The sequence below is a fragment of the Myotis davidii genome, unplaced genomic scaffold, assembly GCF_000327345.1.
Source record: "Myotis davidii unplaced genomic scaffold, ASM32734v1 scaffold1437, whole genome shotgun sequence".
Lineage (NCBI taxonomy): Eukaryota > Metazoa > Chordata > Mammalia > Chiroptera > Vespertilionidae > Myotis > Myotis davidii.
Genome location: NW_006288601.1, coordinates 1,302,026 through 1,313,584, shown reverse-complemented (window position 1 = coordinate 1,313,584; position 11,559 = coordinate 1,302,026). Strand labels below are relative to the sequence as shown.

General features: G+C 40.4%; 2 protein-coding genes across 2 annotated transcripts in view; both read left to right on the top strand.

Annotated features, from left to right (window-relative positions):
* Positions 1 to 11,559, top strand: part of TANGO6 (transport and golgi organization 6 homolog) — a 160,442-nt gene that overhangs the window by 122,723 nt on the left and 26,160 nt on the right. Inside the window, exons 16-17 of the mRNA XM_006760364.2 lie at positions 1,205 to 1,278; positions 6,462 to 6,575. Of these exons, the coding sequence (XP_006760427.1) occupies positions 1,205 to 1,278; positions 6,462 to 6,575 (188 nt within the window). The remainder of the gene's footprint in view (positions 1 to 1,204; positions 1,279 to 6,461; positions 6,576 to 11,559) is intronic.
* The window catches only part of HAS3 (hyaluronan synthase 3), a 60,670-nt gene continuing 55,616 nt past the window's right edge, over positions 6,506 to 11,559 (top strand). The window contains 1 exon segment of the mRNA XM_006760358.2: positions 6,506 to 6,575. The gene's annotated coding sequence lies outside the window, so the exon portion shown is untranslated.

Sequence of the window (11,559 nt, the reverse complement as noted above, 5' to 3'; positions counted from 1 at the left end):
GGCAGGCTCAATCCCCAGTAGGGAGCATGCAGGAGGCAGCTGATTGATGATTCTCTCTCATCATTGATGTCTCTGTCTCTCCCTCTCCCTTTCTGTCTTTGAAATCAATTTTAAAAAAACATATTAAATATATATATATATATATATGAAGTTATATTACTAAGAATTTTTAATTTCAAGAGGATTTATTATAAAAAATCCAAGGTAACTAAGAGAATTGAAGAAACCTTGAGGAAGGACAGATGAAACTTCACTTGGGTCTCTGGAAATACACTCATGGGTTATTCATCGACTTGAATTTATGGTATTTCCTGATAACTGAGCTTTATTTATATGCTTTGTTTTATTGATTATAAAGGCTATTCTTATAATTAAATTCCAACTTAGGATTTTTAGGAAACTTATGCACCAGTCATTTTCTCTCCTTGAACCCTTCTTGAGGGACATACCTGTAGGCCCAACTTTTGTATCTTTTTAAAAATAACTTAAAAACAATGATTATTACTGACTTAAAACCTTCAATTGCTCTAATATACATGAACCATTAGGCACCTGATGTTTGGTTGTTTTAACAAATCTCTTGTTGTTTAGCAATATCAACTTGTAACACCTAAGAAAAGGCCTTCGCGGGACTATATGTTTATGTCAGTTAAAGATTTCAGCTTATTATAACTCTCTGGGTCAAATATTGAAATGGTTCCCACATTTTTTTTCTGTTTACTTCGTTTCTTCATATGACTCAACCTAAACTGAACCATAAATCATGAACTGAAACCTATATAATTTTATTAGCCAATGTCACCCCAATAAATTCAATAAAAATTTTAAGTAAAAATTTTGAAATCACCCAGATGTCCGTAGATGGGGGGTTTGTTTGTTTTTAGATTTTGTATTGATTTTTAGAGAGAGTGGAAAGGAGAGAGAAACATCAATGTGAGAGAGACACATTGGTTGCCTCCCGCATGTGCCCCAACCAGGGCCAGGGATGGAACCTGTAACCCAGGTACATGCCCTTGACCTGGAATCGAACCCATGACCCTTGCTTTTATGGCCTTGAAAAGGAAGAGACTTGCCATATGAAAAAAGCTACTGACAGGAAGGGTCATGTAGCTTCATCTTAATAGCATTTACTTTTGGCAGTGAAACTTCTGATTTGAAAAACCAGGTGTTTCCATCCCACGTAATTTCTGTCTCTTCTTTTTAGATGTTCCTTCTTATGTACCATCCCACGCTTGCCGTGTCATCAGTGCCAAGCCGGCTGCTTTGGCTGGACCACAAGTTGGAACATGATTGGACACCTGACAGTCTTAGTATTTCATTCATTGAATCCTCCTATAGTCAGACTGCTCTTGTCCATTCCCATGGAAAAAGTAGGATATTTGGCATGGCTCTTAAGTAGTTCTTCATTCACTTCTTCATTTAACAAATATTTATTGAGCATTTACTCTATGCCAGTTATGGGACTATAACCAAGCCATATGCGAGGAGGTGGGGATCCAGAGTTCCTGACCTCATGGAACTGACACTTAACAGAGGAGAGTTAGGTAATAAACAAGCAAGCAAGTACACAAATATGTACTGTGGTTGGATGGAATAAGTGCTACGGAGGTAAATTTAGAAAGGTAAGGGGCAGGAAGGGAGCTTGACCTTGTTTGTGAACTTGGATGAATAGGAAAAGCTTCAGTGATGAGTGACTTTGGAGCAAAGACCTGAGGAAGTGTGGGGTTGACCCAGGCAGCTACCTGAGGAGAGAGCATTCTTGGCAGAGGGAGCAGCAGTACAGAGGCCCTGAGGCCCGCTAACCGCAAGGCTAGTGTGGCTTGAGAGAAGAGGGTAAGGGAAGTCAGAGAGGTTATTGCAGTCCAAGTGGGGCCTTGTAAGGACTTTGGCTTTTACTGTGAGTGAGATGGGAAGCCAAAGCAGAGGGATGAAGTGACCTAATTTATTTTAAACAATTATCATGTGTTCTTCTCTGATAGTTCTCTCAGTGTCTCTTAAAAGCTCTGGAAGTCTTCTAGTCTCAAGAATGCTTAGCCCCAGTGTGTACTGGGGCGGGAAGGAACTTTAACCTTGGGAAAACCTGTCTTTGGCTGCAAATTGAAGGACTTCTCCTTCACTAGCATTTGTCATGTGCCAGGTATGTTAGAGGACACAGTAGAGGACCCAATCTCTCCCCCCAGGGAAACCTCAGGGGAGTGTGAAATACAGAGGAATGAATAGACAATGGACTAGAGGGATGACATAGTACAAGCACGGGGTGCTGAGCAACACAGAGCTGCGACCCTCAGTTAGAAATGCCAGGGCAGTGAGGACGTTACATTGATCAAGTGTAAGCCAGGCAGAGAAAGAGGAGAAGCGTAATCTGTTTTGATATAAAATTGAACGAAGTAGCCACCATAGGCTCTTCTACACGATCTGATCTGCGGTCAGAGTTACAGCCCTCGGGCATCTGAAGAAAACCGTCCCCCCGTTGGGTGGTCCAGATTTGTGGACTGTCTGTGCCGAGACAGTGCTTGCTGGTAAGGGAGGAATATCAAATGTAGGATCATCTCTCCCACATTCTCTGTACCGGGAATTCAGGCTTTTTCTCTCTGTCGATGTCAAGATTTAACCTGTTTGGAGAGCATTGTTTTCCCCAATTTCCTCTTGTTCTTGTCAGGAGCTATGTTGCTTGAAACCAAATCCTTTTTTTAAAAAATATATTTTATTGATTTTTCACGGAGCGGAAGGGAAAGGGATAGAGAGTTAGAAACATCAATGAGAGATGAACATCGATCAGCTGCCTCCTGCACACCTCCCACTGGGGATGTGTGTGGCACCCACGCAGCGGATACGAAGCTTCCACCTCTGATCCCACTGCATGACCTGCGTTTACTACCAATTTTCCACAGTCAGTGCAGTTTCTAAGTGGCAGGGTGTGTGCAGGGTGAGGGCATGTAGACCCCTGAGACCAGGACTCAGGTGCATGTCCTGGGAAACCTGCAGGAAGCTGAAGTGGCCTCCGTGGTTCTCTTTCATGGCAGCTTGAATGAGCTAGCCGAGCATGTGTGAATTAGAGACCCACTGCCTTTGCTGTTAAGGCTTCTTAGTTTACAAAACAGAGGGACAGATGGTCTAGTTTCAGACTAGTTCGCAGACCAACTAAATTTTAACAAAGGAAATACTTGGAAAAGGGATGAAGATAGAGTTGGAAAATTGAAATTATGCTTTCCTGATACATACCTCCACTCTGGTACCTCTCTTCTGGAATTTTCCAAGGGTTGTTTTTTCCCCCCAATCTTGCCATTTGTATTATTTATTTATTTATATAGTTCTGATTATGTTTGGTGTGTGCCAGCTATTTGAGGAGTGATATTTTTCCTATTTCTGTTGGCTCCTATGAAGTGTCAAATTGCTTAATCTGACCTTTAGTGTTTCCAAAGCAGTCATCTTCCTTCTCTCTGTATGGCTTTCAGAAGTGGATATGATTGACATAGTTTAGCCAATGAAGAAAAAGCCTTACAGAGGACAGTTTATTAAAATAGCTACATTGACCCTTAGGCAGGCCACATGAAAATCACATAGAATGGGTTTCTGTTCTCTGAGAGGACTTAGAAACAGAATAGAAATATTACACCAGTTCATAAATTAGTAAAGACCTTACCTCATCTATCTATTTGCCAAAGCTTTTAGGGGTGGAAGGCAGTGTTGAGTGTGTCCTTGGGGTTGGAGGTGAGAGAGACTAGCCATGGGAGTGGCTTGTTCAGACTGGATGGATGGAAGAGAGTGGCCATGCATTTGGTGAGGGGTCTATCCCACTGGCCTGCAGAAGAGCAACATTACAGATTCATTTTGGGAGTTTTACCTGGAGAGCAGAAGGCCTTTCTTACCTCTAGATGATATCTGTAAGATCGTATTAAAATTTTGATGCTTTAAAAACATTTTGCATAACTGACTGTCATACACTTCATAGAACTTGGTATTTATGGCAAAGGTATCAAGGAAGGTTCATGAACACTCCTGTTCACAGACTCTTCCTGATTGTCCCGGGTGGCTAATAGCATATGGGCTTGGTACAGTCTGGTGTATAAATCACTAACATCCTGTAGCAAGCAGGAAACCATTCCAGCTGATCTCAGCAAGGCTTGTAATAACCAGCTCCTCTGTCAGTCATGCCTTCAAGGTGGCACAGGCATTCGAGAACTGGCCTTGCCGGAGAAGTCCTTTGCCAGCCAGGATGGCACTCTGCCTGTCCTAATTATAGAATTCATGTCTGAGAGTTAGAGCTGGCCTTACACTGAGAGCCAAGGCAGAAGCATAGTGTACTCAGCAAGTGAACAGAACAGAGGTGACAAAGCTGGACATCAGCAGGGTTCTAGGCTTTGGTCCCACAAACGTGGAAACATGGACCCAAAACTAAAGGGAAGCTGGCAAAGAGGCTTGGGCGCATCTGCACATGAAACGGCCCTGTCCTGGCTTTCACACTTTAGTTATCAGACTGAAGAAGCTAAACTTTCATGTGTCAAGAAAGACTCAGACCTAGCTCTAACTTGTTTCCCTGATTTCAGCTCTTACCTTGTAAATACTCAGCCTGCAAGTAGAGGTAGCTATTATATTGTTGCCTGTTTGGAGGTCGCCCAAGGAATTCCTCCTAGGACTGAGTTGCTTTCACTGTTAATGCCAGGGGCATGGAAGCCACTGATGGCCTTGGGTCAGGGTGTCTCAGGTCATAAGCAGAAGCAGCTTGCTGGGTCGCATTGAAAAACAGTCCTCAAAGAGTTGCGTTTTTCTGGGATTTTTCCTTCACTTACAAGCTGCAAACTTATCTAATAGATGTACAACTTGATTGAATGCCAGTGCACCACAGATGCAATTATATTTCAGAACAAGCTACTTCTTCTCATCTCTCTGCCATCACTGATTAATTAGACACTTTGAACTATGCCCAACTGTTTGAAAGCTGTGAAAAATACAACCTGCATAGTTAAAATTTCTGCACAAGCCTATGTCCTCATTTGTGCCTGTGTGTTTTTTTAAAAAAACACACAAAACATTTTTTAAGTATAATATATATTAATACATGTTTCCAAACACACAATCTGGCTTTCTTATCATGATTAGAAATTCCTCCACGCTTGGCCAAGAAATACACTCACATAGTAAATCAAATAACCAAGTATGTGAGAGACCAGTTGAATAATTTTCTTACCTTCTATTTTGTGCTGCCATTGGTCACACTTTTAAAATTTTTTCTTTTTCTTTTTAAATCTTGCACAAGTGCCTCCGAAAGGTTTGCTGCTAATATTTTTAGTGGTACCTCTATGCCTATTAGGAGCAAGGTATAGAAACTCTCATTTTATTACGTGTAATTATTAGCTATATATATATGACACCATGTTTTGCAAGTAATTTCCAGTCTTTTCTGTTATAGAGCCATCTCTTAAAGTAAATGAGCCCTGAACGACCTCCTCCACAAAAGAAGCCCAGGCAGGGAGTCTCTGAAATTGGCCCCTCGTGACTCACATGGGGTATAAGCTGGATTTGTAGGACTGGGAAGTCTGGACATGCTAAAGATCAGTTTGAATATTTATGTGTTTCTCTGTCCCTGGGCAGAAACTTTCATCAGTGGCACATTCATATGCATGCCAGGCCTGAATGTGAACTCTGAAGCCTGCTTAGCTAAAGCTCCGTGGTTCTCAGCCTCCAGGGGCCGCTGTATTTTGGAACAGCTTTTCTTCCTCTGATTCAGTGTTCCCAAAGCGGGGCAAGTACCAGTTCTTCCCACTTTTTTTTCTTTAAAGATATTTTTATTGATTTCAGAGAGGAAGAGAGAGGGAGAAAGAGAAATATCAATGATGAGAGGAAATCATTGATGGGCTGCCTCATGCATGCCCCATACTGGAGATTGAGCAACCCAGGCATGTGCCCTAAGAATCTAACTGTGACCTGGTTCGTAGGCTGATGCTGAACCACTGAGCCACACCAGCTGGGCAGTTCTTCCCACTTTTGAGGAAATATTTGCATTTGAACATACCTTTATTATACAGTCATGTGCTGCAAAATGATATTTCAGTCAACAATGGACCTCATATAAGATGGTGACCACAGCTCAGGTATGTAGTAGGGTATACTCCTAGATTTGCAAAAGTACACTGTGATGTTCGCACAACAACAAAAGTGCCTAACGGTGCATTGCCCGAATGTATCCCCGTCCTTAAATTGCACATGGCCATATACACGTATCCCTTCCCACTCCCTAATTTCCCTCCTGAATTCCAAACCAGGTTTTTGTCCTTTTCCAGAAAAGCTAGCCTAAATCAAGATCTCACCACGAGATCTCTCTTACTGAGAATGAGGAAACTTTCCACCCCTCTCTAAGCTAGATTGTTCTTGATGGATGTATAGAAAGTGGAACGTATTTAAGAGGCTTTATGTAATTGTGCAATCATGAGTTTTATTGACTTCTTCCCTCACTCTCCTAGGTAACAGCTTGTCTGATTGCTGTGGCTAAAACAGACCATGAAGTTCAAGTGCGCAGAGCTGCCATCCATGTGATTGTGCTGCTGCTTCGGGGACTCAGCCAGAAAGCTACAGAGGTAACTCAGTCTCTTACCGTTTGTAATTTTCCTACCTCTGGTTTTTGTCTGTTTATCAGTCTTCCTTTCACCAGTGCAGGCCTCAAACCTTTTCCCTGGGTTGACTCATGCAGATGAATCGATAAGCAGAGATTTTGTAGCAGGAAATAGTATTGTTTGCATCTACAGGAAGATGTTTCTTCTGTAACATAGTAGGTAAATTACACACTAACTGCTCCAGGGAAACCAGAGCACAGATTTGTAGATTGAGGCTCTGCGTCTTGGCATTCCCAGGTGAGCTAGCTGGAAGGCACTGAGCCTGCCTCTGTAGCCTGAACTTCAGTGACTTGCCTTCCTGACTCAGATAGCTCATACTGAATTACAAAAGGGCCTCATTTTAAATGTTTCCTTTCTAACGGTGAGTTCAATCCATGAGATTTTAGTTGCTGCATAAATTAAACTTTCTTCCTCCTCCAAGTGGGTTTGGCTGGATTTCTCCTCAGTGTATGGCCAACACAGGAAGAAAGTATTTGTGTCCATATGTGACCTGAGAATGAGTGACCTCTAAATTAATTTCCTTCTTGATCTTAATGGACACTTATTCCCAGTTGACTTTGAAGAGAGAGTTTGCATTAATAATTCACTTACTGGCATCCACAATGCTCGTCTGCGGCTGGCACATCGGTATTTAACTAATAGTGTCAGTGAAGCCATTAGAAGAGTGATAGTTTTGCCAGACACACAGGCTTTATTCATGCTGGAATTTTGCCATATCAAGTTTCTGACACCATTTCATACAAGCTTGGACTCATTAGTTCCCGCCTAGTTATTATCTAGGACCTTGATGGGATTGCAGTATGTACAGATCATAACTGAGTAACTCAGATGATTAAATCGCAGTAGGATACACACTGCTCTTATGGAGAATCTGCTGTACAAGAGGGGGTGGTTAAGAAAGAGTGAGTGTTTTACATCCATTGTCAAGATTTACAAAACTCTTGACAAATATTTCAGGGTTGTGTAAGTGGTTAACGATAGAGAAAACTTGGTGAGGGATATACAGGAGTTCTCTGTGCTATTTTTACAACTATCTGTAAATCTAAAATTATTACATAATAAAAATTTGTGTAAAATATGATATACTATGAAATCTACAATATTCTCTGAGTGCAACACACTCTCATTAAGCAAGGGAAAAGGAGGGAGAGAGGAAAGGGGAGAGAGAGAGAGAGAGAGAGAGAGAGAGAGAGAGAGAGAGAAAATATACATGCCTGGTTAGTAAAGTGAGAGAAGAAACAGAAAGAAACACTATCCAGATTTCTCATATCCTTGTGTAGCCAATGCAAGCAACACTGCTTGTCTTACCAGCACTAAAATAATCTGTGGCCATGGAAGATTTTTGTCACTTTCCAAGGCCATGTGAATGAAACACTTCTATTCTCCAAAACAACTCTAGTCTGCACTCACCAAAGTTTATAAATTGTGCTTAGTGAATAAAGAAGAGGAAATGGGACGGAATGGATGTATGATTCCTCTTCCTGTGGCATCCTTGAGACCAGGTGTGTTAAATCTTGTAATCGTAGGTGTGATTATCATCAGGGCCACTTTAATAAGAAGCGGAGATAACCACAAAGCTTTCAATCTGGGATTTCTCTTTACTGCTCTGTTTTGCCCCCAGGAACAGCTGAAATGAAAATGCCACTTTGTTGATGAAGTTTGGTGTGTTTTTTCCTCCTAATCACTATCTCTCAAGCAATAGAGTGCCAAAAGATAATCCCAGGTTTCAGTGAATGCTCTGTTGTTCATAGAGGTGCCGGCCAAGGACCTCTGTGGTTCTGGCAGCTTGAAAAGGAGGCAGAGGGTCCAGTGAGAGGCAGAGGCTCAGAAGATCAGGTGATAGACTGGGATCAGAGAGGGAAGACATCACCACCTCTGACTCATGAGGCAGCTTCTGTCTCTTTCCTACTTGAAAGTAGCCAGGATTTTGTGCAGTCAACACAATAATCACATTGGAGGAAAATACTGCATTCAATTTTATTGAAATACTTATTTTCTCTTTTTAGCCTTATTTTGACCCATGACTATATCTTTTTGTTAATTCATTCCCAATATGTCCTGAAACCTAAGAGAACCAGGAAAGACACCTCTTTAAACCCATTCTACTTTATGCTTGATGGAAATGAATTTTACTGGGATACCCAGGAGAGGAGCTATGGTTAGACCTGTGTCTTCCATTGGCCTCAGAGTTAATAGCCCTCCTCAACATGAAGATGAGCTGAGTGACAGAATGAGAAAATTATGCCTAACTATACGCATTTTCCGAATTAGGTTTTTGCAAGGTAACTAATATAAGCATTGTAAATGTTTAGAACATCCATATTCATATACCAAAGACAATAATGAACAATTGGAACAATAATGACTGACTAATGGTCTACCAGACTGGCCCTCCTTCAGATAACAACTAAAAACTCTGCATATAATACAATAGGCAGCTGTCTGAAGACCCTGGACTGTGGTCAGAAGCAGGCAGGTTCTTATGGGGAATCCATGCTTAGAGAAGAGGTGCTATACAAAATGAGTTCCCATTTTCTTGGCTTTTAGCCAAGAATATTTGATGAGGAATGTCATGTATTAGGGGTGCTGGTCGGGAAGACCTAGTCTTTCTAGAATGTGGAACCAGAAGATCCACCCTGAGGAAGGTACAGCTGCAGGAGAGAGGCTACAAATCCTAGAAGGAAAGGATCTGGAGAGAGGATTCCCAAATTCTGTCTGCATACATCTCTGCCTGACCTCTGAACCAAGCACAATGATTGCCTCCTTTAAAGAAATAAAAGCACTGATTGGAAAAAAAAAGAATCCAGAGTCTCCATAATTTAATGTATATAATGTCCAGGATGTAATCCAAAATAACTCAATATATGAAAACCCAAGAAAATGAAATATATTCTCAATAGAAAATAAAATCAACTGAGACCAACCCAAAGATAATCCTGATATTAGAATTATCAGGCAAGGTTTTAGAGCAGTTATTATAACTATCCTCAATGAATTTTTTAAAATATGCCTGCAATTAGTAAAAAAAGGAAATCTCAGCAAAGAAATAGAAATGATTTTTTAAAAAGCCAAAAGGAAGTTCTAGAACTGAAAACTACAATATATGAGATTCTTCTTACTAGTAAAAATAACTTGATGGCATTAGAAGCAGAATGGAGATGACCAAGGAAAGAATAAAAGAATTTGAAGAGCCCTAGCAGGTTTGACTCAGTGGTTAGAGCGTTGGCCCACTGACTGAATGGTCTTGGGTTCGATTCTGGTCAAGGGCACGTACCTCGGTTGCAGGCTCGAACTCCTACCCAAGTCAGGTACATGAGGGAGGCAACCAGTCGCTGTGTCTCTCTCACGTTGATATTTCTGTTTCTCACCCTCCTTAGAGCAGTAGAAATTATCTGATGTGAAGAACGGGGGTGGGGGGGATTAAAAAGTGAGTGATTTGGAGTGACCAGAAACTCTCAGGGAGCTACCTACACTTATCCTAGGAACAGTGGTTCATTATCCACTAATTCTGTGTTTGTGGTGACTTTATAGGACATAACTACTGTGAATAACGAAATCAGCTGTGGGGGATACATTCCAAGACCCCCACTCACCAGTGCAGGCCTGAAACCACAGATAGTGAATCTTATGTGTGCTGTGTTTTTTCCTGTACATACATACATACCTATGACAAAGTTTAATTTATAAGTTAGGCACAGTAAGGTTAAAAACAATACTATTAATAAATTGTAATAATATACTCTAATAAAATTACAATGGAACCTCATTTCTCATATTTAATTTGTTCTGGAAGGCTGTTCAAAAAGTGATTTGTTCAAAAACTGAAGCATGCCTAGCTGGTGGCCTATGGACTAAAGGGTCCCGGGTTCGATTCTGGTCAAGGGCATGTACCTCAGTTGCAGGTTCCTCTCCGGCCTGGGCCCTAGGAACTAGAATCAAAGGACATATAAAGAGGTTCCCAAACAAGAAAAAGCTAAAGGAGTTCATTACCACCAAACCAATATTGCAAAAAATTCTTAAAGGAACTTTTTTTAAGAAGAAAAAAAAAATAGAGAGAAAGAGAGAGGGAGAGAGAGAGAGAGAGAGAGAGAGAGAGAGAGAGAGACAAGTACAAAGAAAAAAAAAGGCAATTCTCACATCGATATTTCTCTCTGTCTTTCCCTTTCTCTTCCACTCTTTCTAAAAAAAAAAACAAAATCAATGGAAAAAAATCCTCAGGTGAAGATTAAAAAAAAAAAGAATCTTTTTTTCCCGATTAGAAATAATGTAAATTGAATTAATTTGTTCCAGACCCCCAAATGATTCCCTGCTTTAACCTTTCTTATATGCAGTATGTATCTAATATAAATAAATATACACTTCTTTATAAATAAACACCTCTTTTCTTAAATTTTCTAGTACAAACCACCCTATACTAGCCTTAAATGAATTTTTCATATATATCACTGAATTATTTCTTTCTGGAATTTTCCATTTAATATTTTCAGGCCACAGTTAATTGCAGGTAACTGAAACCTTGGAAAGTGAAACCAATAAGGGGGAACTACTGTATATACAATAAAAAAATAAAAATTTATAATCTTTGTTAAAAAATAAGTGATTTGGGATTGACTATAGTTCTAGATTTATCTCGATAGCTCCTACTGCCATCCTGTGTGTAGTTTACACAGAGCTGACTTCTTGCAAGAACTGTGAAGTATGTGAGAACTTTGCAGGTGGGTTTATAGTGACTAAGTATAGTAGCTTTTGACATTGAAACTTTCCCCCTTGCCTTTTAATATTAAAAGAGAATTCCCAGTGCTTAGTTTTTCTTCCTTCTAATCCCTAATTTTAGATGACAAAAGAATAAACTGTCCTCTACTCTGTCTAGTGGGAGATAAGTAGTAGGCTTTAGAATTCATTCCTTCAAGATGATAAATAGGTATTAACACCAGGTCGTATCTTCAAA